At 37.4% G+C, this 23,435-nt stretch overlaps 1 protein-coding gene across 6 annotated transcripts in view; it reads right to left on the reverse strand.

Moving 5' to 3' along the window:
• Nucleotides 1–955: 955 nt before the first annotated feature.
• The window catches only part of TDRD1 (tudor domain containing 1), a 45,523-nt gene continuing 23,043 nt past the window's right edge, over nucleotides 956–23,435 (reverse strand). For 5 of the 6 annotated variants that reach the window (XM_070219966.1, XM_014733433.3, XM_070219964.1 and 2 more), the window contains 16 exons: nucleotides 22,727–22,813; nucleotides 21,023–21,190; nucleotides 20,794–20,901; nucleotides 19,475–19,645; nucleotides 17,829–18,071; nucleotides 17,290–17,427; nucleotides 14,171–14,281; nucleotides 13,214–13,384; nucleotides 10,738–11,025; nucleotides 10,082–10,201; nucleotides 8,713–8,829; nucleotides 5,704–5,871; nucleotides 4,691–4,918; nucleotides 4,046–4,092; nucleotides 3,878–3,965; nucleotides 956–1,411 (listed from right to left, as the gene is read on the reverse strand). In XM_070219966.1, coding sequence (XP_070076067.1) covers nucleotides 1,272–1,411; nucleotides 3,878–3,965; nucleotides 4,046–4,092; nucleotides 4,691–4,918; nucleotides 5,704–5,871; nucleotides 8,713–8,829; nucleotides 10,082–10,201; nucleotides 10,738–11,025; nucleotides 13,214–13,384; nucleotides 14,171–14,281; nucleotides 17,290–17,427; nucleotides 17,829–18,071; nucleotides 19,475–19,645; nucleotides 20,794–20,901; nucleotides 21,023–21,190; nucleotides 22,727–22,813 — 2,393 coding nt within the window. In that variant the 3' untranslated portion in view covers nucleotides 956–1,271. Of the gene's footprint in view, nucleotides 1,412–2,877; nucleotides 3,966–4,045; nucleotides 4,093–4,690; nucleotides 4,919–5,703; nucleotides 5,872–8,712; nucleotides 8,830–10,081; nucleotides 10,202–10,737; nucleotides 11,026–13,213; nucleotides 13,385–14,170; nucleotides 14,282–17,289; nucleotides 17,428–17,828; nucleotides 18,072–19,474; nucleotides 19,646–20,793; nucleotides 20,902–21,022; nucleotides 21,191–22,726; nucleotides 22,814–23,435 lie in introns of those variants that run through there. The other variant, XM_023638938.2, reaches the window with a different exon arrangement.

Consider the following 23,435-nt stretch of genomic DNA (forward strand, 5'->3'; position numbering starts at 1 on the left):
TTGAGCTCACATCCGTGCCCATCTTCCTCCACTTCATATGTGGGATGCCTACCACAGCATGGCTTGCCAAGCAGGACCATGTCCGCACCCAGGATCCGAACCGGCGAACCCCAGGCCAGCAAAGCAGAACGTGCACACTTAACTGCTGCACCACCGGCCAGCCCCATGGACTCAGATTTTTTTATGTCTTCTTTGACTTGCTTCTCTAATTTTCCTTAAGTAAAAGGCCAATTTTGTGATTCCATAGTTTTCATTTTCATTTTCATTGTGGCTGGAATTGAATAGAGTACGAACAAACTAAGGATCCAGTGCTCCTAGTGTGTGCAGATAAAAAAAAGGAAGTTAGAATGCTGCCTATAAGAACATAAGGGAAATCTAGCTGCTAAGTGAAAGAATTTTACTGGGCAAAGCAGCATAAATTTTTATCTAATGCACATCAATATTTAAACTTTTTATATGAGGAAAAATTCCATTAATCTGACACACATTACTAGTAAAAGCAAAAAAAAAGTCTTAAGGTACTTCACTGAGTTAGTGACATTTTCTTAGGTTGTCATAGTCTGATACTTGACTCACAGAAAAATTCTCAAATAGAACTGTATGGGCTGGCGGGAAAGTCAGCTGGCCCATAATTCTACACATAGAAGTTTAGGAGAATTTAAAATTACTTTATGTGCTTCAGGAAGAATACATACTCTAACTTAGATTTTTAAACTTAAATTGTTAACTGTATTTGTGCTTCAGAAAATGTAAATTTTTTCTACAAGAAAAAGCAGCTACAGATTTAGAAGGGTGTGGATGGCAGGAGCAGAAAGAGAAAGTTCCTTGCCCAGTCTGAGTGGCCAAGAGCCCAAGGACAGACTCTGGGCCCAAAGGAGAAGCGATCCAAGTCAGGATGGAGAGAAGGAAGCTGATGACTTCAGAGGGGACGGGAAAAGAAGAGCAGAGACTGAAGGAACAACAAACCAAACAACGTTTATTATGTGGAAGAGCAGAGGATGACAGGGAGAGCAGGGCATGTTTTATTATGAAATATTTCAAACATACAGAAAAGTCCAAGAAATAAAACTCGTGTACCCATCAACTAGATTTTTGCGGTATTAACATGGAGCCATATTTTCTTCAGTACCTTTAAGCCATAGGAAGTTATATATACAGTAAAAAGCCCCTATGTATCTCTTCCTGACAGTCCCATGAATTTGGTATGAATCTTTTACGCAAGACTTATTTGGGAGGAGGAATTTAAGAGGAAAAAAATAAAATTACCCAGCCTAACAGAAGAGTGGTGAGCAAACAAAAATGAAGGCGTAAAAGGTCATTAAAGAAAGTTTCCAGTAAACAAAAACCCAAGATGCTGTACTTTCTCTCCTAAGTCTAGCCTTCGATGTTCCTTTCTCATAAGTGTTTGTTTCTGAAAGAGAAAAATCAACTATCATTATGCTTGATATAAAAACTCAGTCACTATGGTTCTTAATTTCTATCTTAAGTACAAGCAAACCAAATATTCGCTTCTAACTGAAATTACACATTTAACTGTCAGCTAAAAAAATTCACCACCACAACAGCACAATACGTTACTTACAGCTGTTTGTACTCCTTCACAAACATAACGTACAGTTATTTGCACTCTCCTTCAAATATAAAAAATATTCTATATAAACTTGTGTGAAGCACTTATTTATCGCTTCTGAGCAACAGATTAGAGTTTTATGTTCTCATCACCACAGTACTCCTAGTTTAACAATTTTACAATTATTAACAAACAAATTTCTCCAGAGATAACGAAACACTTAAAATTTAAAGATATTATATCTAGGAAGAATAACTTAAAGGAGTAAATATTTAATTACATTTTCACCACAATGAAGGAAGTATGCTTAAGCAACCACGTATGTAATTTTTTCTATTAATATAATCCGTTAGTTTTGTGGCCATCAGAACTGATCTAATGTGAAAAGTACTGTAACACAGCACACAGTTAAGCATCGAGGGGCAGTAGAGATAATTCGGCTTTGAGTCAGAAGACCTAGTTTCCACTCTGTGTGTGATTCTGTGCATTTAACCTCTCTGAGCCTCAGCTCCCTCATCTATGAAACAGGACCTACTTTCTTTCCGAGGGTACTGTGAAGATTAAACATGGGACTAGATATTAAAATGCTTTTTAAATAACGCACTACCAAAATATAAGGTATTATGCTGTGTTCAAATGTAGACAAAAATATGTATTTATTCCCACCGTAGGGGAAAGCCAGTGCAACTACTATGGTTTACATCAAGTATTTGTTTTTGTTTTTTTTTAAGACTGGCACCTGAGCTAACAACTGTCGCCAATCTTTTTTTTTTTCCTGCTTTTCTCCCCAAATCCCCCCAGTACAGAGTTGTATATTTTAGTTGTGGGTCCTTCTAGTTGTGGTATGTGGGACGCCGCCTCAGCGTGGCCCGATGAGTGGTGCTGTGTCTGCACCCAGGATCTGAACTGGTGAAACACTGGGCCACCGAAGCAGAGCACGTGAACTTAACCACACGGCCACAGGTCTGGCCACTAAATCAAGTATTTTTTGTCTGTTTTTTTTTTTTAAGTAATGTCTTCAATCTATCTAGAAAGAAGAGAAAACATAGGCTCATCTTGTGTATGTAAGCACTCTTGATATTCTTATGGAAAAAGCCTATTAGAGAAAAAGATAAAAGCGCATACAAGTTAATCAACTTGATCAACAATACGATTTGGCGCTAGGACTAAATTCCAGAAGTTGATGTCATTGCATGTTACTTAATATATGAAATTAAAATCATCATTAAATTTAAGATTTTAAACTCAAGTACACAAAACAGCAGTCAGTATTAAAACAATGTATCAGAAAGGACTGACAGTTGTAATTGCAATTGTAAGTCAGCATTTATTAAAGATAAACTAAAACTTGTAAAGGAAATAAATTACGAGAATCAAAACTGTTGATCTTGCATTAATGACATTTAGTTTAGAATTTAGCCATACTTTCTTAGGAACAAAAACAAAACAATGATACATTACCACATGGAGGGTATGTCTGAACACAGTAGGTCCCTACTTGAGAGTTACCAGGCCCACAGAGACCCTCAGAGAGCAGGACCACCTCGTGAGCTGTTTGCAAACACTCTGATTTACAAAATGCTCCTTAGCCAACAAGAGTGCACAAATTAAATAAATCAAAGATCCTTTGCTTTTGGCTGGAATTATACTAACTCAACACGGTAAGGAGGACAATCTCATTTGCCTCAGAAATTCTAATTGGCTGTGGATCATAAAGTAATTTCTGTGGGCTATCTTAGAAGAAAGCATCCCAGACCATAAAAAAGCAGGGGAACCTCTGTTTAAAACCCACCGATACTGTGTCTGAGCACTAGAATCGCCACAGCCAAAAGAGGAGAGTATGTTTTGTTTTGAAATGAAATATACCATCAGGGCAGCCCACTTTCCATTCCTGGCCCTTTGGCGCCTCTTCACAAAAAGTGCTAAACATTTTTAGAGCAACGCGCACAAGGGAGAGTTAATATTACTTCCAGACACAAGGAATTTGAGGCAAAGCTTTACCTCACAACAACTTTTACAAGTCCCTTCACATATCAATAACATGAGCCTTCTCAAAATTACACAGAAGGAAAGGTAACTGGGACCTCCACAGCCCTGGGCCCAGTTCCATTAGCAGTGTCAAAGGAAGATTATCAAATAAGACCTAGGAAGACAGCAAAAACTACAACCAGACGTCAGATCATGAGATCACAAAATAAAGTACAGCCTCACAACGCGGTTCCCCCAATTAGCTCCACCCTGATAACACAACTGAAGATGCCCTACTGCTGGTTACAGAAGTGGCAATAACATCCAATTTAACTTAACTTTTTAACAATTTCTTCATTTCAATAAATTTATTTTGATTGGTTGGATTGTTTAAGAGGAAGAGAAGAATCTGTTCGTGTTTTTCAACCTATGGGTGAAACAGAAATAGTATTATTTCATTTCCAAAAATGTTGGGAGTATAATTTTATTGAAAGGAATGTTACCCACTTGCTTCCGTAACTCTGTGCAGCAGTAATTCATCCTGTATGTTTCTTCTAAAAGCAAACACAAAAAGCCATTAGATAACATATGGGAGTCTGAGCGCAAACAGCTCTGCCTCCGCAATGGGTTCCGACTACAAACGACTTGATCATTTGGGCTTTACTGTAATCTACTACTGCGTCATGGGTTTTACCAAATTAATGCCCTCATCTCCCAGAGTTCAGGTCATTCGCCTATGATATATCATATATGGGATTTCTCTCTTCGGCTGACAGCAGGTCTGCCAAATAATCATCTTACGAAATATTAGTATGATTCAATCTCAAAAATATGAGTTCTCACTTTGATCAGGATCAAAAGTAAGTTGGGAGTAACTCTGAATGCTGGATATTTCCAAAGCTGTCAGCATCAACTCTATCGTCAGTGTTGCTGAGTCTGATCTAAAGAAAATCTGGACTAAGAGGCCTGCTCCCATCCAGGCAGTTCCTCTGAGGTGGCAACATGAATCAGCGCCCTGCCGCTGGATTTATAAAGGAGGAGGACAAAGGGAATGTGGCCACGGACAGGAAGGAAAGATCAGGTCACCTAAATTGATTACATCTGTTCCTAATGACACTTAGATCTGTTATTAATTAAATTTGAAAAAAATACCTTTATTTAAAGCATTTTGCTTTTTAGCTGTCATGTTTTTTGCCAGTCCACACATCACCAGCTTATCAGCTATACTGGCAGTACCATTCTCAGAACATTTCTCAACCGACACTGTATGGACATTCTTGACAATTCCTTTTACAGAAAGCATTACATTCTGATTCAACATGAAATTTTTTAGTAGCTCTATTATTAACTGGGAACAGCTTCCATTCAATTCCATTAGTCCTGGAAAAAAATTGAATATTAGGGTTAATCTTCAAGTCCCTTAAAAAATATTTAGATAAATTATCTAATAATAATAAGGAAAAGGCTCACTTATTTTAGGTGGGTTACGCATGCTTTGATGGACTACTGCTGTTGCATTAAAAAAAATCAAACATTCAATAAATATTCATTGATACTATTAGGTGTTAATAGACAAACGTCTGCTGTCCTGGACATACATCCTCAAGGGAGAAGCAGACAATAACGAGGATAATTTTCCAACTCTCTCTCCAGGTCAAAACCAAAGCAGACTACGAGGCAATCTATTATCTGCAGGGACCTCTGGGTAAAGAAAGCAGGAGTCAGAGTAAAAAGCTGCTTTAGCATTTTAGTTCCCTTTATTCAAACTCCAACTGAAGAGCTGAATATATGCAGATAATATGCCTAGTAAGGTAGACCAAAATGGTGTCATTTGAATGTTTCTAGTCTCTGAAGAGCAGAGTAAGAGGTCAGATGGCCCCAGTTCACGCTGGCCCTGCCACTTACTAGCTTTGCAACCTGGGGCAAAGCAGACTCTCTGAACCTTGATGCTCTGAAACTAATCTGTAAAACAAAGATGGAATATGATGTTTGTGAGAAGGAAATAAAGAATAAAAGATAAGAAATTTATTTGTAATTTATACAACAAATTTGATATTTAGAAATCTGGGCAGTTACTTGAAATACCCATTTCAGACTTAGCTATAAAACAAACAGAGAAAAAAATTGCACCGACATCCCAACTGGAAAGTGACTTAATTGCTTACCTTCAAGGGAACATTTAATAATTTGGAAAGGAAGCTCCAAGTGGCTGGTGGAGATGGGCTGCACTCTGGAAAGAGGTAGAGTTTCAATGTTTCCATAGTCTGCATACAGCACTTTCACATCTGTATCTGAAGTCCCCAGAACAATGGCTCGGTACCAGAAATCATCATCTGAAAATACAATGGAATCTCAGGTAAGAAGTTACATTCAATGACCCCCCTCCCTCAAGATGGTTATTCACAGTCACATTTACATTACTTAGAAATTCATGCCAAGATTTCTGGTTAGAGTCCAGATTAAATATTGGCATCATCTCTACTCCTTCCAGATCCTACCAAAAAGTCAATTAAAGATTAAAAAGAAGAAGGCACAAAACCACGAGGCTAGAGAACAAGAAAGAAGATAATATTGGAAGCTTGAAAGCAGATGCATGAATGGAAATGATTTAGCAGAGCTCAACCAAAGCTGGCGGTGGGGAAGCCAAGAGGCATCCCAATTTGCATCTCAAATCCCCAAGGCTTAATCATTAGTGCTGCCCATTCAAAAGTAGGAGTGAAGATGGAGCTGAAAATGACAACTGAAAGTAAGCAGAGTTACTTCCCAAGACATACGAATAGACTTTAGTTCATAAACACATTTAGACATGATACTTACTTTTAAAGTTGTGAAAGAGAATGATCAGGTTTATGTTCACATGTTTTAATAAAGCTTAGAATACCTTCCCTCTTTCCAAGAAACTGCTCCTACCCCAGGGCAGAAGACTAGAAGTTTCTTCTCCAGAGAGGATGAGCCAGACAGACTACGGACTAGGGAACATGAGGCAGAGCAGAGGAGGAAAGTTACTAAAAACACTGTCAGGCAGGCTATGCACGCCAGGCAGGAGACAATCATCTCAAGGGAAAGCACTTCAAGAGACCAACAACAGGAGTCCCCGGTGAAAGGGCAGAGCCAGATCACCCTACAGTGAAGGCCACCAGTGGATAAGTTCTGCCTATGCACAAAGAAACTTCCAATTAACTTCTTGGTGCCCCATCTTAAATAAGTGAACAGCAAAGGATCACCAGATATTTAAATGAAGAAAGTCTCTAACATGAAAGAGAAGATGAAAACAAGTAGGAACTCAAAGAAAAAGAAACAAGGAAGGGAGAAGATGATGAAAATTAAAAGAATGATATTAACATCCTCAGAGAAATGATTTTCCATCCTTCAAACAAAAACAAGACAGTACTAAAAACACACACGAGAAAAATAAAAAAGCTTTTGAAACTAAAAATGTGATATCAGAAATTAAATACTCAAATAAAATTGAGGAAATCTCTTGAAAAACAGAACAAAAAGATGAAAGAGAAAAGAGGAAATTTAGTAGAAAAACTCAAGTCCAATATTAGACTACTTAGAGTTCCTTAAAGAAAAAGAAGATGAAGAAGAAAAGAATTCAGGAAAATTTCTCAAATTTCTAGACTTAAGGGCCCCAATATAAGTCACAACATAAATTTCAAAACATGGGATGAAGACACTAACAGTTCTAGAAAACAAAATATGTACAAAGTTTGGAGAACCTGAATGACATTTCTCTCTTGACCAGCAACACCAACAACTAAAAGACAAGAAAAACAACGCCTTCAAAATCTTAAGAGAAGGATGATTTCCAACCTAGAATTCTATAACCAGGCAAGCCATCAATGAAGTATTAGGGTAGAATGAAGACTTGTTCAAACAATGGAGATAACAGAAAATTAATCTTACATGTACCTTTTCTCAGCTTCTGGAGGATGGGATATACCCAAATACTAGAGTAAATTAGAAGTAAGGGATCCAGAAAACACTGTGAGATGAGGGAGGGAGAAATCTAGCCAATAAGGTGAGGTGGGAGAGAAATCCAAGAAACAGAGGAGGATGGTGTCAAAACAGTGCCCAGCATGATGGTGAAGGAAAAATTCCAGGATGACAGCTCAGGTCTGGAGGACAAGCAGTCTAGATAGCAGGTCAGAAGGCTGAAGATGCCTCTAACATGATAAAAGTTGATAAAGTACATCAAGTGTTTACACTAATGCAGAGAACTGGAGATAATTAGTGAAAGTATACAAGAACAGCAGCAACAAAGGCAGCAAAGGAGAAATGTAATCATAGTACCCCACATGGCTAGGCTATGAATAGTGTTTATGCAAGCCTACTAAAGTAATACAGAACACTTACATAACCAAAAATAATAACGTATTACTGGGAAGAAAGGGAGGGAAATGTTGATTCAGTTGTCACACGAAAGAAAAATAAAACTAACCATACTGTACTTTAAAACTGTAAATCTCAATTTAAAAATGAACACTATTTGGGCAACAGACAAAAAGCATTTTAAATCCATCGTGGGCAAGGGGATGATGACAGTGGCCTGCTCACAAATTTTTGGCACATACGGAAATTTCTTTAAGATGCCCAGAGAGCAATGTTTCCAGAACCTAGAAAACAATTTACAGCCTTTGACTCAGAAATTCCATCCCTGAAAATTCATCTTATAGTATTCATAGTTACCAAATTTCTGCCCAAGAATATTCACTGCAAGTGTTATATATGTATTTTAGCAAAAGAAATTTGTTAACATGAAATATTAAATAACAGGAGAATGATTACTGTACCTTGATTCAATGGGTCTGACTCCCTGAGGCATTTTAGTCTTTAAGTACATTCACAGAGTTCTATAAATTATTTAAATCCCTCCATACATAAACATGTTATTGACTCACCATATAAAGTATGGTTATCTAGAGCTGGTTATCTAGAAGTAGTGACAGATTTGCAGATTTCTACATACATCCTTCCCTAACTACCATCTATGGGTATTGAACAGAAAAGCCAAATGATTCCAATATATGAATTAAACCCATGACCTTGTCTGTCTTAATTTCTGTAACCAAATGAAATTTACATCTAAAATAACAAAATCCACATAATCTCATGTAAAACAGAACAGACAAAATCTTTTCCCTTTAATATTTTACCTAAAAGAATCTTACTTGTGTATCTGGCACAGCACGCATCTCCAATTCTTGGTCTGTAAGACGATCGACTTTTCTGAGCATTGCAATATTCTAACATTTCAGCTGTCAATATACACAGTTTTTCCTGATCTTCTAAAATATATAAAAGCAATCTTTTGTGAAGAAATTCTCAATGCTATTTAAACAGTATACAAAAGAACATCAAATCTAATCACTCAAAAAAAACCCATGTGTATTAAAGTACACATTTATATATATACATTTTTTTTTTTGGTTTTTTTGAGGAAGATTAGCTCTCAGCTAACTACTGTCAGTCCTCCTCTTTTTGCTGAGGAAGCCTGGCTCTGAGCTAACATCCGTGCCCATCTTCCTCTAGTTTATACGTGGGACGCCTACCACAGCATGGCTGCCAAGCAGTGCCATGTCAGCACCCGGGATCCGAACCAGCGAACCCCGGGCCGCTGAGATGCAGAACGTGTGAACTTAACCGCTGCGCCACCGGGCCGGCCCCAGTACACATTTATATTTTAAAAAATAAATCAAACCACTACTGGTTATCTTGTGCCAAAGGGATGCAATACCGGGAGGGAGCAAGAAGGAAGCCTTTGGTGGGCTCATTTCTTGATCCAGGTGGTTACACTAGTGTGTTCACTCTACGAAAACTTAACACGTTCTATTTTTACAATTGTTCAGTATACTTTTCAGCAAGGCTGTTACAGTTAATAAGGTTTGACAATTTGAAACAAAAGTTCATTTTTTCAGCTTTAGGGTACCTGCAAATTACTTTGAGTAGCCACCACCCACCTCACACTAACTCACCTTCTGATACTAAGGATAAACTCAAATAGATTGGAGAAATGCCTTAATTGTAAACTTCCATGAAACAAAAAAGGAAAACATTTATACGCTACTTTTCTTCATTATCAGATCCTGTTTGTAAAACATTTCTCTAAGTTTCTAAGATATAGAAACACTATGATTGTAGACTGATTACAAAGTACTCTTTCAATATATCTAAAACAGTTTTGGTTCAAATGATCTTAAATGGTTGTAGAAGGTTAGCTTAGTAAAGCAATTCAATATAGACAGTCGAGATTTTAGACAAGAAATTACACAGTAATTAAAGACACTTTTGTTATAAAAAGCAGTAGATTATCAAGACCCGGTCGAGCAGGTGCTGAATGAAGGGCAGTCCCCTCATGTTCACATTTGTGTTTTTGTAAGTAAATTTGCCTTAAATGTTACGACCAATTCTTCCTTAAAACATTGAACGAAACAAAAATTATCACCCACCTCTCCTCATTTCCTAAGGAGTTCAGATAAGCACTTTCATCACACAGTTAAAAAGATCAGCACAAATAGATCTCAAATTTTGGTTTCTTACCAGGCATCTCACTTGGTAGTGCATAAAATAAGTTTAAGTTTATGATTTCTAATATGCTTGCTTGCACAATTTTATTAACTGGTAATTCTATCGTCTTCCACTGCTCAGCTGAAGAGATGGCTAAAAACATACAAAACACAGGTCTTGCACAAAATAAATTAAACTTAGTATCCTTTCCCAGTAACAGATTCACTCACTCAATAATTTATTCATCAACAGCTATTATCAACATTTCCAAATTGAAAATCTGTTTTTCATGCAACAATCTATTCAATTTGAAGGATTTTTATGGCGTTACACAAAGTCCAATCTATAAGGAGAATCCTTGAACTACTGTACTCCTGTAGTATATTTCTGTGGTATGTTTCCATTTCTGTAGTATATTTACCATAATTCTTAAAATTTATTCCAACTTTAAGGGATACATGGTTATATGATGCAAGTTCACCTGATAAATAACTATGTTAAAAATGAGTACAGTGTTTAATAAAACCATGTTTCAACAAGTTAATATTAACTTTAACAACCTATTATTAATCTATTTCCACAAAGCATATTTCCACAAGAAAAATGTGTCATTTAGGATAGAAATATTTTCATAGCCTACAAAAGCAAAGGATAACATGAATTAAACAACAATGGTTTTAAAATGTTACCTTGTAGCCCTGGGGCGTCAATTTGAGGGTCAATTTGAAGACCATGTTTGTTAACAGGGCTGTTATTTGGCAAGTCTTTACATGGTGAACCTACTTTTAAGACCAGATGCTCATCAATCAGAACATCACCAATTATTCTGGGATAACAAGTGGAAAGATCAGTGAGTTCAATTCCCACTCCATTCTCAGTGATTTCCACCACTCGGGCTTGGAGTTTTATCCCTGCAACACACATCTGAAATCTTGCAATGGCTTCTTTAGTCCAATGTGTGTTTCTAGGCTGTATATCTGGCAAATAAAAACAGCATTAAAAAGAATTCCGTGCCCAAGCTGCATTTTTGCTTCAACAGGATTCAGGACTGGGTCCTTGCCAAGTTTACCATTCAGGTCAGCAATTTTGAGTATCTCTTTCAATATTCAATTATATATCTACACTCTCCATGCCTTAACTACAAATAATGGATTTGCAAATATACTACCAGGGTTTTGGGAGGCTCAGGACCTTTCCTTGCCTTCCCTACTAATGTATCGTCACCTGGCATTTTTCCAATAGGCAAAACCAGGATTATTATTTCATCTAGGAGCCACCATTGTGTTCTGTTACACACACAATGACGAGTACCAATTATGCTGGTAAAAGATGTCAACAATACACCTTCACCCCGGTGGACAGTTTTCTAATGATAATTTCAAAATGTCATTTTAAATTACTTAATCAAAAATTATTTTTCTTGGATAACTTTGGCTTATATCCTTATTTTCATAACACTGATTCTCAAACTTCAGTATCCAACTGAATACCTAAAAGGCTCCTTAAAAAAAGATTTCAGGGTCCCACCCTAGAGTTTCCAATATAGTAGTAGGTCTTGTTTACAGACTGAGAATCTGGTGGTGTTTTTTTTTTTTTTTTTTTGCTGAGTAAGATTAGCTCTGAGCTAATATCTGTGCCAATCTTCCTCCACTTTATATGTGGGTCACCACCACAGCATGGCTGGTGAGTAGTGTAGCTCCGTGCCCAGAAACCAAACCCCCGAACCCCGGGCTGCCACAGCGGGGAGTGCTGAACTTAACTACTACTATGCCATGGGGCTGGCCCCTAGAATCTGCATTGTTAACAAGCTCTCGTGTTGATGCTGCTGGTTTGGGGGCCACATTTTAAGAAGCACTGACATAAAACATGGTAATTAAAAACAACAATCTGAAACATAGTGTAAAATAAGTAGAAAGAAAACAGGCAAAGGAAAAAATGAAAAGTATCTATGCTTCTAGACCCTATCACTATTAACATTTTGGCATCCTATCTTCTACAATTTTTATGTGCACGTGGAAACACACACATGCACATACATACTCATTTCTTTTATAAAGAAATTTTTATAATAGTAATAGCTATTATGGGTATAATGCCTGGCACTAAGTGTTTTATATTTTTTATCTTTTTTTTAAAGATTGGCACCTGAGCTAACATCTGTTACCAATCTTCTTCTTCTTTGTTTTTTTTCCTTCTTATTCTCCCCAAAGCCCCCCAGCACATAGTTGTATATTCTAGTTGTGAGTGCCTCTGGTTGTGCTATGTGTGACGCCGCCTCAGCATGGCCTGATAAGTGGTGCCATGTCCGCGCCCAGGATCTGAACCAGCAAAACCCTGGGCCACCAAAGTGGAGCATGCGAACTTAACCACTTGGCCTTGGGGCCGGCCCCCTATCTCTTTTATTCTTAATGACTCCTGGAGGAAGCCAGTAGTATTTTTTCCAGATGAGGAAATGGAACTACAGAGAGTTTAAATAATTGGCCTAAGGTCTCACAGCTCGTGGGTAGCAGAGTTGGTTTTAGAGTTTGTCTCAATCACAATGCTCTCCTGTATCTCTCTTATAACTTGCTTTCTTCACTTAAATCAGGAACAATTCTACATATAAATAACACGTATTTAACATCATTTTAATTCTGTGTAACAGCAGACACTCAAACAGAACTGAGTAACAGGCCCTATTCTAAACTTTCATTTAACGCTGACAACCCTATAAAACAGGGTTTTTATCCCTTATCCATTACACGGATCATTATTTAACCAGTCTTCTATTACTGGCTATTTGGGTTGTTTTGCTATTATTAACAGCAGTGTAATAAATTTCCTTGTAGGTGACTTTGTGAAAGTCCAAGATCATTTCTTTGGGATAAATTATGAGAAGTAAAATTGCTAACACCAAAGGTAGGAATATTTGAGGCTCTTAAGGAATCCTGCAAGACGCCTTCAGGAGAAAACACTGGTTTTCACTCCCATCATAAGAGAAAAGCAGTTGCCTCCCTACTTTGACATTTTAGCCATATCTTTAAAAATACTTTTCTGAATTTTATACTATGAAGCAGGATCTTTTAACTTATACAGAGAATTAAAATTACAGATATTAATACTTAGAAGTTTATGTATCTTAAGTATTAGAAGACCGTTGAGAAAGTTTCTTATTCTGCACCATACCTACTAACCAGCACTGAATCCCTTGAAACGGAAGCTTTAAAAACGTTGATGGCATCATTTGGAGTTCATCTGCAGTAACTTCTTCACTGTTTCCATAATCCACAAAGTGTACTTTAACGTTTCCATTTGGTAAGATTTCCTTGACTAAAGCCCGATACCAATTACCATCACCTAAATTTAACACAGAGTTTGTAACATGGAATATTTCCCTTCTATGAGCATTTGTAATTTATCTTCAAAAAGACATCCTTTGCCTAAAGTAATGAATTTGCTCTCTTCACCAGATGATGCTTTTAGTTTTTCATTCAGAAATCCCTATAAGAATTCTCAAAATGCATTTTAGAATATCTACCAAAATTTTTATAGCACCACACTTTTACATCTGATATATATTAAGGATTTGATTCATAACCTACCTAATAAACAGAATGTTACTCTCACCAGTAATGACACTGTTCTACTTGTTACTTGGTAAAATAATATAAAATATAAACAGCAGAAAAACTTGTGATGAAATTAAGGTGTTTCATCAAACATATTTTCAAAACAAACACACATGGGGTGACCACAAGAAACAACGGGTCAGCAGTGAGCAGCTCTTCCATTATCAGAAATTCTGGGAAGAAAAGCATTTAACAAACTTAGCAAAGCTGAAGTAAGAAAGTATCATTGGAGGTACCTTGTTACAAAGAAAGAAGAAAAAATATATCTTAAGAACTCATTTCATCTTGATTGTGAAAAACATTTGTTTAAACATTAGGAAAAAAATACACATTAAAAATATTTGAAATATTTAATGCCTACTTGAAACTTGCTAAGAAAGAAAACCTTAAAAGTCCTCATCACAAGAAAAAAGCCTTGTAACTATATATTGTGATGGATGTTAACTAGACTTATTAAAAAAAACAAGGGTTAAAAGTTTCTAAAAAAGTCAATATTGCACCAACTGCAACTTACCTGCAAAAAAAGCACAACAAGGTTGCCCTATTTCTGCCTTAAAATCATTAGGCAACTTCTGCTGGCAATATTCTGCTAGAGATTTATTCAAATCATCAAGTTTCTTTAAAGCTGAAAATACAATACACATACGGCATTTAATATTTTAAAAAAATGTATAGAACATAGATTTTCCTGTAAAACTGGAAAATGGTTTGATCACAAAATCTCAGGTACATGCCCCAAACAACTATTAAGTACACCAAATGCTTTATCCCTTTTCCTTATTAAAAAATTGATGGCGCAAATAAGTCATTTAGTTAATGCTTTCAGTAGACTGCATACCAAGAACTCACTGGGCACAGGGACATGACAATGGCAGTATCAGTGTGCTAGAGCATGAGCTTTGCATGTGGACAAGGAAACAGTGTACAGCCTATACTGAAAGGTTACATACAAGCTGTCCGGAAGGAGTGTACGTAATTACTAACCGGATGGCATGGACAACATCTGCTTAAGAAATTCAGGGAGGTGAGCTCTGTGCTCACCAAAGGTTTCTTAGAGAAATTTGAAGTATGGCTCATTTGACAGAAAAGGAGAGGGTATTCCAGAAGGAAGAAATGGCTCTGAGCAAAGTATAGAATTACAAATTAAGCAGCCAAAAACAAGTGGTGGGAGCCCTTTGGCAAGGAGAGAAGTAGAAAGGTGAACCACTAAGGAAAAACACCAGAGATGTGCTTGGAAAAAAACACCATGGAGAACTTTAAGATAGCAAGTAACAGAATCTCAACACAGCAGAAGAGGAAAAGAAAAACAAATGTCTTTTAAATATGTGACAAAGGCCCATTCACAGAAATGGAAATTAAACTACAATGAGTTAGAATGTTCGCCTCCACAGTAGCCAAAACAAAAAAGTTTAAGGGCAACTATCAGAAACAGTGTGGGAAAAGGCACACTCAGGACTGCTGGTGAGAACCAGCTTGGCCCACCTCCTGGAGGGCACTCTCTCTCAAAGGCACAAGCACACATAGCCTTTGACTTAATAATTACAATTTTAGGAATTTGTCCCAAGGACATACTCTCAGAATGAAGGCACAGAGTACAAGGACTGTTTTAGCAATAAAAGGCTGGAAAGGTGAATCCTTTATTTATCCACACCTAGGTTAATTAAATTAGGATAAATCCACACAGTGGAATACCACATAACCATGAAAAAGAGTGGAGACTAAACAGCAATGTGGTATCCTGGACTGGATCCTGGAACAGAAAAAGGATGTTAGTGGAAATGGAAAATGACATCTAGTGAAATACAAATAAAGTCTGGAGTTTAGTTCAGAGAAATGTACCAGTATTGGTCTCTTCCTTGTAACAAATGTATCAATTATGTAAGATGTTAGCTACAGAGGAAGCTAGGTGAGAGGGTATACAGGAACTCTCTGTACCTCCTTTGCAACTTTTCTGTAAATCTAAAATTATTCCAAAATGAAAAATGTATTTAAAAAAATGGAGAAAATACCATGTGATTTGATATCCAAGATACAGTCGGAGAAAAAAGCAAAGTGCAAAAATTATTTACAGTATTTTCCCATTTATGCATTCATAAAAAGGAATATATACATTCATACAAGCATATGTATAGAGTACTTCTGAAAAGATATTTAGAAAATTGAGAAGAGGAACTGTGAAACTTATTTTCCACTACATATACTTTTGTAACTTTTCTTTTTTTTTGAGGAAGATTAGTCCTAACATCAACTGCCAATCCTCCTCTTTTTGCTCAGGAAGATTGGCGCTGAGCTAACATCTGTGCCCATCTTCCTCTACTTTACATGTGGGACGCCTACCACACCATGGCTTGATAAGCGGTGCTAGGTCCATAACTGGGACCCAAACCAGCGAACCCTGGGCTGCCGAAGCAGAGCAGGCGACCCTAACTGCTGTGCCACTCGGCTGGCTCCATGTACTTTTTAAACTTATGAATCTTGTACCATATGCTTGTACGATCACCTATGAAAATAAATGTAACTTTAAAAATTTTGAATTTTATCCTTTATGAAATAGTGGCCTATCTCCCAGATGATTCTGGATAACAAATCTCACCAGTTGGGAATCAGACAAGGACTTACCTAGTTTAATGTCCTCATTTGACAGAGAGAAAAACAAAGCTTCAGAAAAAGTTAAAATCAATGATGCTCATGAGAATGGCTCAAAGGAAACAGACAGAAAACACCAAGTGTTTGTGAGGATGTGGAGCAACCAGAACTCTAAAACTGACAACTGTTATTACCACTTTGGAAATTTTTTGGCGTTCATTGACCAAAGCTGAAAATATACAAGTTCTCTAAGATATGGCCAGTAATTTCATTTCTAGGAATATACTCAATGGAAACGTACGCACATGTTCACTAAATTTGTAAGGGAATGTTCATATCAACATTATTTTATAGCTCAGAACTAGAAACAACCCAAATGTCCAACAGTAGAAAGGAATAATAAATTATAGTACATTCACCCAATGGAACATGATACAGCAATGAAAAATGAGCGACAGCTACATGTGAAAATGATGGCCCAATCTCACAATGTGGAAAAAAAGCAGCAAGGCACAGAAGACTATATAGTGTGTAATTCCATTTACGAGAAGTTCAAAACCAGGAAAAACTAATCTATGCTATTAGAAGGCAGGATAGTATCTCTCTTTTGAAAGAGAGAAGGAGTAGTAATCAGACGAGACGTGAAGGAAACTTCCCGGTTACTGGTAATGTTTTATTTCTTGACCTAGATGTTGGTTATGTAAGTGTTTTGACTTGTGATAATTTGTTATGCTGTACTCCTATTTCTCCACTTATCCATATGTACGTTAAACTTCAATGGAATCAACAATTAAATTTAATTTTCAAAAATGAATTCAGGAGGCAGTCTTTGAAATCTCAACTGGTTTAGAGATTGCTGAAAAAAGAAACAATGGCTTAAAATGGAATAAAAGCCAACTAAGTATAACCCAATCTTCCTCGGAAGTACAAATACCCACTTGGCCCTTCCTGGAAAGAAAGTACTTTTATCACTCAGTAAACTCATCCGGAGTTGTCATCTATACCAATGTATTTGTAAAAAGAAAGAAACGAGAAGAGTCAACTTACCATCCTCTTTAAGCACATGACAATAAAATTCTCCAGGACTGTATATCATACAGACCACAACATCTACTGTTTGGTCAACAGCAAGTTCAACCCAAGTCCACGCCAATGGATTTAATTTTGCTTCTACACCTAGGGGAACTGTGAAAACAGATGAACATTTTGCAAAACAAATGGCCAGAGTTGGATTAGGAGGTGGGGTTGCTGAGGAATCTGCTTTTGAAGAACAACTAAACTTTCAATGATTTTCGTAGTAACATTTGAGGAAAGTTAAACAGTATTACAATTAACCATTGCTACCTCACTGAAAATTTGGTTCTTCTTCAAAACCAAATTCACATTTCTGACTGATCTTCAGCTGCCATAAACCTTCTGACAAATTTTCAGTTCTCAAACACACTCTTAAATGTATTTAGATGAATGCTTGATTTAAAAATTGACGTGACAGGTACTCACATCAATTCTGAAAGTATGAGAACCCACATAGTCACAAAACCACCTGAACTCCAGCACGGACATTATCAGGTAGACATTTTACTCACCACTAGTTTCTTTCCTGTCACTGGGTTTATCTGTCAGGGCCCCCGTTTCCCCCACAGCGAAGCCTGCGTCTATGAGAACTTTAGCAACGCTGACGTGAGGTGTCACGGATGTATCTATAAGCTCCACCAGGGAACTGTTTTCCAACTTGTCCACTACTTTCACTGTCATCATTTTGTTCTGCACAATTTTTTTCATCAGACAAACAGCTTCTGGAGTCCAAATTCCTAATGATGGCTTTACTCCTAACAAAGAATTTTTAAGAGAATGTTAAAATATTTCCTACAACATGCATTTAGAAATTTACCTCCTAATTTCCACAAAGTTAAACTTAAGTAATCTACGATAAACATTGGAACCAAAAAGTTCCATCTGAGAAGGGTTTTCTAAACACGAAATGAAAGAAAAATTACAAAGAAAAAGCCTGTGAACAGCTTCTATACTTCTACGTAAAAAAAACACAATTTTATCACTATGAAATGTCCACAAAAGCAAATCCACAAAGACCAAGCAGATTATTGGTTGCCTGGGGAGCAAGGATTAACTATAAATGCGCACAGGAGATCTCACAGGGGGGATGGAAATGTCCTAAAACTGGATTAAGGTGATGGTTGTACAACTTAGTAAATTTACTAAAAATCACTGAACTGTATACCTAAGACAGTGGATCTTGTGGTATTTAAATTATATCTCAATAAAGTTAAAAAAAAATCATAAACAAAAGTATAAAACAATCCAGGAAGAAATAATGGTCCCTTACATTAATACAAGAAATATCTGTAGCATTTGCTGAAAGGCACTTACAAATCGGCAACCTCAAGGTTATGCCTGGTAAGTACATAAAATTTAAGAGCCAAGTAACCTACAAAAAAACGTTTGGCCTCACTGGTAATGAAGCAAATTTAAATGATTTCAGTTTTAGCTTATCAAAACTGGCCAAGATGAAATAATATAGAAATATCTATTTGGTGCACCAATGGGGGAAGGAATTGACTACCTCATACATTTCTGGTAGATGTATAAACTAGTTAACCCTTTCTGGAGAATATTCACAATATGTACCCCAAACATGAAAAGAAGCATCCCATGAACACCTCCATTCCACCTCCAGACACATTTTGCAAAGTAAGTACATTCTGCAACCTATCCTAAGGAAATGGTCTTGAAGAGGCTGCAAAATGCAGTTAAAATAACATTACTAACAGCAAAAACTTGGAAATATCCTTCTGGTAATTGGATACTAGCTAAATTACGGTAAGTTTGAATGAAGACTGTAGAAGGCAATTTGTTGACATGGAAAGAAGCCCCTTTTGCTAAGGGGACATATAGTGATTCCTAAGCATATGATCATAATGTTCTCACTGTTTTTACAACCAGGTTTTCTCCTACTTCATGTAGTTAATAGGCACCTGTGATATTTATCAATAATGCAGGCTCTATAAATAGCAAAAAGAACACTCGATTCCACAACGAGACGTCATTAAATTTTATTTTATTACAGAGAGTATTTCCTAAATGTTCTATTAAGAATTATTTTGCACTAAGTTATGACTAAGCACATTCCTTTATCATATCAGTAATTTCAATTCAAAGCTCCTACTTTAGGTTTTAGTATTTTAAGAGTATGGGGACCATAAAAATTTCATACCTGCCAGCACACACTTTATAGCTTGCATTGGCAATTCCAACAACTTTGGTGTTATGGGACAAAGTCTTGCCAAACTAAGGATTTCAAAGTTTCCGTAATCCACATATCCAACGAGTACAGATTCTTCAGACGCATAAGCCAAAATAGAGGCACGGTACCACTGATCATCCTCTGAAAATAGAAGAGACTCAGTTTCAAATGATTTTCCAACAGAGATATAAACAAAAATATTTCCTCCCAAATTTAGAGATTATCATTTGTAGATTTTATTTTAACATAAGATCAAGTTTTATTGAACAATGAATGCTTATTCAACATTGCTACTTTTGCTTACCAGAAGCCTTCAACTCCTAAATGTCACCTTTATTCACACCTTACTGGACTACTAATGCTGTAAGCTGTCATTTTATTTACATGCTTTGTCTCCCCAGCAGAGCACTAGCTTATCAGGACAGAGAACATGTCCTGGTCAGGTGAATCCACAAGGTTTTGATCAATACATGAACCACTGGTTAAGGCATCAAGCAGGGCTAATTCTAGAATACCTGGCAGTATGGGTTAACCAGATTCCACCAACCAAGCAATCGATTTACCAGAGGCATACTTCTATCTCCTCTTCTGTGAGGCCACTGGACCTCCCTTCAGTCAAGAATAACAGAACCCAGTCATCAAAGGCAAGACCTGTGCAGCTACAGAGGCTGTGCCATGACAGCTCTGTGCTTCCAGGCCCTCTGGCTGTTTATTCCAAAGAAAACTGGTGAAGACAAGACCCTGGGAGATGGCACATTCACATAATGATGTAAATAGAATTATCTGCACCAGTCTCCAAAAATCTTCAGGGCTGCTAAGACAATAAAAACTTCCTTTACCATCCCCCCACTTCCTTGACACTCATGGGCCCTCCTCCCTTACACATTTTTTTTTTTTTTTTAAAGATTTTATTTTTTCCTTTTTATCCCCAAAGCCCCCCGGTACATAGTTGTATACACTCTTCATTGTGGGTCCTTCATAGTTGTGGCATGTGGGATGTGGCCTCAGCGTGGTTTGATGAGCAGTGCCATGTCCTCGCCCAGGATTCGAACCAACGAAACACTGGGCTGCCTGCAGCGGAGCGCGAGAACTTAACCACTCGGCCACGGGGCCAGCCCGCTCCCTTACACATTTTGATTCAGTTTAATTGGACATATTTGAAAACATAATCGGTTCATTTTAATACCCAAGTTTCAAATGCAGCCATCCAGTGCAAATGCAAGATTCTGTTTCATTTGTTTTTACTTAATTATAAGTAAAAAAAATTCAATGATACTCTCTTTCCTTACCTGAGAACTGAGCACAACAGATATCGCCAATGGTTGGATAGAAATCCGAGCGTGGAGACACCTGACCACAGTACTCGCTAAGGGATGCCTGAAGTTCAGCGAGCTTATCTGTAGATATAGATCACATCTTAAACAAAAGAAACACAAGTCTACACATTATCTTCATTTTTGCATGCTGAGTCTCTTGAAGTATGCTATCTTGATGGCACAAATAAGAAACTTTACTTACGTCCACTTTGTAGTTGTTGACAAAAGAAGTCTTCTGGAGTCTGAATGTGGGCAACCACACCACAAAACTCATCCCCTACATTCAAAGTTAACACTTTGGGGATTAGGTCGCTTCTGTCTACTACGATTTTGCTTTCAGCTGTCACTTTTCCAGCGTCTTCAGGATCACCTTATCAGAAAACAGAAAACTAAGCCATTTTGGTTTCATTAATCCAATTTTTCAGTTTTTCAGGCCCACCATGCTCTTTCACACCTCTAGGGCTTAACACATGCTGCTCTTTTTTCCTGGAACACACTCCCAACCCCCCAGCAAGCTGATTATTTCCTGCTCAGTGTGCTGTCACTCTGACAAGTCTTCTCCCCCAGCCTGGGCGAGGGGCCCTCCCAGGTGCTCGCAATCACCCGGCACCCCCCTACCACACGGCTCTATAACCTCTTCTCCGAGTGCCTGTGCTGCCCACCTCCACAGTGCCTGAGGAAAGCAGACATCGGTCAGCAGATGTTTTGTTCCTGCCACTGGATGCCACTGCAGCATTTGCTATTCCTGATGACTCCGTCCTAGAAGCATTCACCCTGCTGTGGCTCTGGCAACATTTTCCCCATTCCCTTCCCAGCTCTCCCATCATGGCTTCTCACTTGCTGTTGTAGGCCTCAGGTTTATCTCCCTCACTACTTTTCCTCACTCCACACTCTTCCTAAGACACCACCACCGTTTACTGTTTCAACCATGACTACTATTAGACCACTAAGGGTTTGGTTTTCTCCCCTAGATGGCAAAAAACTACTGACAGCTTTTCAGCAGGGTGGTCACACCAACACTGTGTGTTAGGGATATCATATAGGCAGTACTGTAAGGATACACAGAAGACAAAAGAATCAGAAGGTTGTTGCAATTATCCATGAATGATAAGGATTCCTGAACTAGAAAAATGGCAGGAGGAAAAAAAAAAGACAGATACAAAGGATATTTAGGAAGAAGAATCAATAAAGACATGGCAACCAATGAGGGCAAGGGATGGGAGGCGAGGGAGAAAGCAGGTTTACGGATAAGTCACGTTTGTTTATGTGACAGGATGCGTCCAATCATGGCACCGTTAATCTGGCCATCACCTCTGGATGAATGAACAAGAGACAATGAAGAATGTCTACATCTAAAGTAATTGGTAAAGGAGCAAAGTAAAAGAAAGACTAGAAAAACCAACACAGGACCAGTCAACGAGAAAATAAAAGGCTGATAGTAAAACTTCTTGGTTCTCTTCTTAGACTAAAAACTACACACACAATTAAATAAGAAGTAAAAAACTTAAGAAATACCATCCTCCTAGAGTAGAATGTTATAGCCCTATTAATTATTGCTGGAATACCCAGTAAGGAAGAAAAACAAATTAAACTAAGGAAATATTAGCTAAAAATTCCTCAATCAAAAAGATCATGATATTTACTACTTTATAATCTCTGATAATTATCATGTCAAGGATTAATCTGGAAGACAGACAGGGAAGGAAAACAGGCAGGGAAGACTAAGATTAGAAAAAAATACACTACTAAACAAAAAAGTCTCATCTTTCTTACATCAAGTTTATAGGATGGTTATCATTTCTATTACGTGAGACAGAGTGACGGTTATGCCTTCTTCGTTTAGTAGAGAAGATGTTCTTCAATAACTGAAGTCACTGTACTGTTCGATATTAACCTGTATACTCACTTGGATCTGCACTTTGCTTCTTAGAGTTTTGTCCCTTGGGTTTCAAGCCATATCCCATTTCTACAAGCACGTGGTCTAAGAGTTTTCCTAAAAGTGATTAAGAAAATTTATCTCCATTGAGGTATTATACCAAGTATGAGAGTAAAAGCATGAACACAAACACAAAACAAGTCAGCCATAATCGCATGATCTGGAGATTATAGTTATTAGTACACTGGCATATTTCTGACCATTTCAGTTATCTCTGTGCAAAATATAGTTTATTAATGCTCAGCTTTAAAAACTGAGGCAAAATTCCCATCATCACTTGACAGAAAATATAATGAAAATATTTCAGTTCAAAATCCTGAATAACATGAAACATTTAGTTACCAACACACTGGCATGCTTAGAATGACCAACATTTATGAGAAAAAATAAATTTAAGACAGAAGACTACTTTTTCTCCAAGTATGGCTGAAACAAGGGTTAGCCAGCATCGACATAAATTTCAAGTTCCCCGAAATAGTACCCAAAAGCTTAAGTCATAACATGAAAATACAGAGCAAAGAAACAAAGTAAATAGATTTTATACTTAATTTCACAACAAGATTAATGCAACTTTCTACCAAGTCACCAACTGACGCTGGGTCTCTAAAAGTAGCAGACTAATACTACCTTGGAAACTCAGAGGCAATTATAAGCACACTAAGAAGTCACTTTTCAAACA

This window comes from Equus caballus, chromosome 1 (assembly GCF_041296265.1).
Source record: "Equus caballus isolate H_3958 breed thoroughbred chromosome 1, TB-T2T, whole genome shotgun sequence".
Classification (NCBI taxonomy): Eukaryota; Metazoa; Chordata; class Mammalia; order Perissodactyla; family Equidae; genus Equus; species Equus caballus.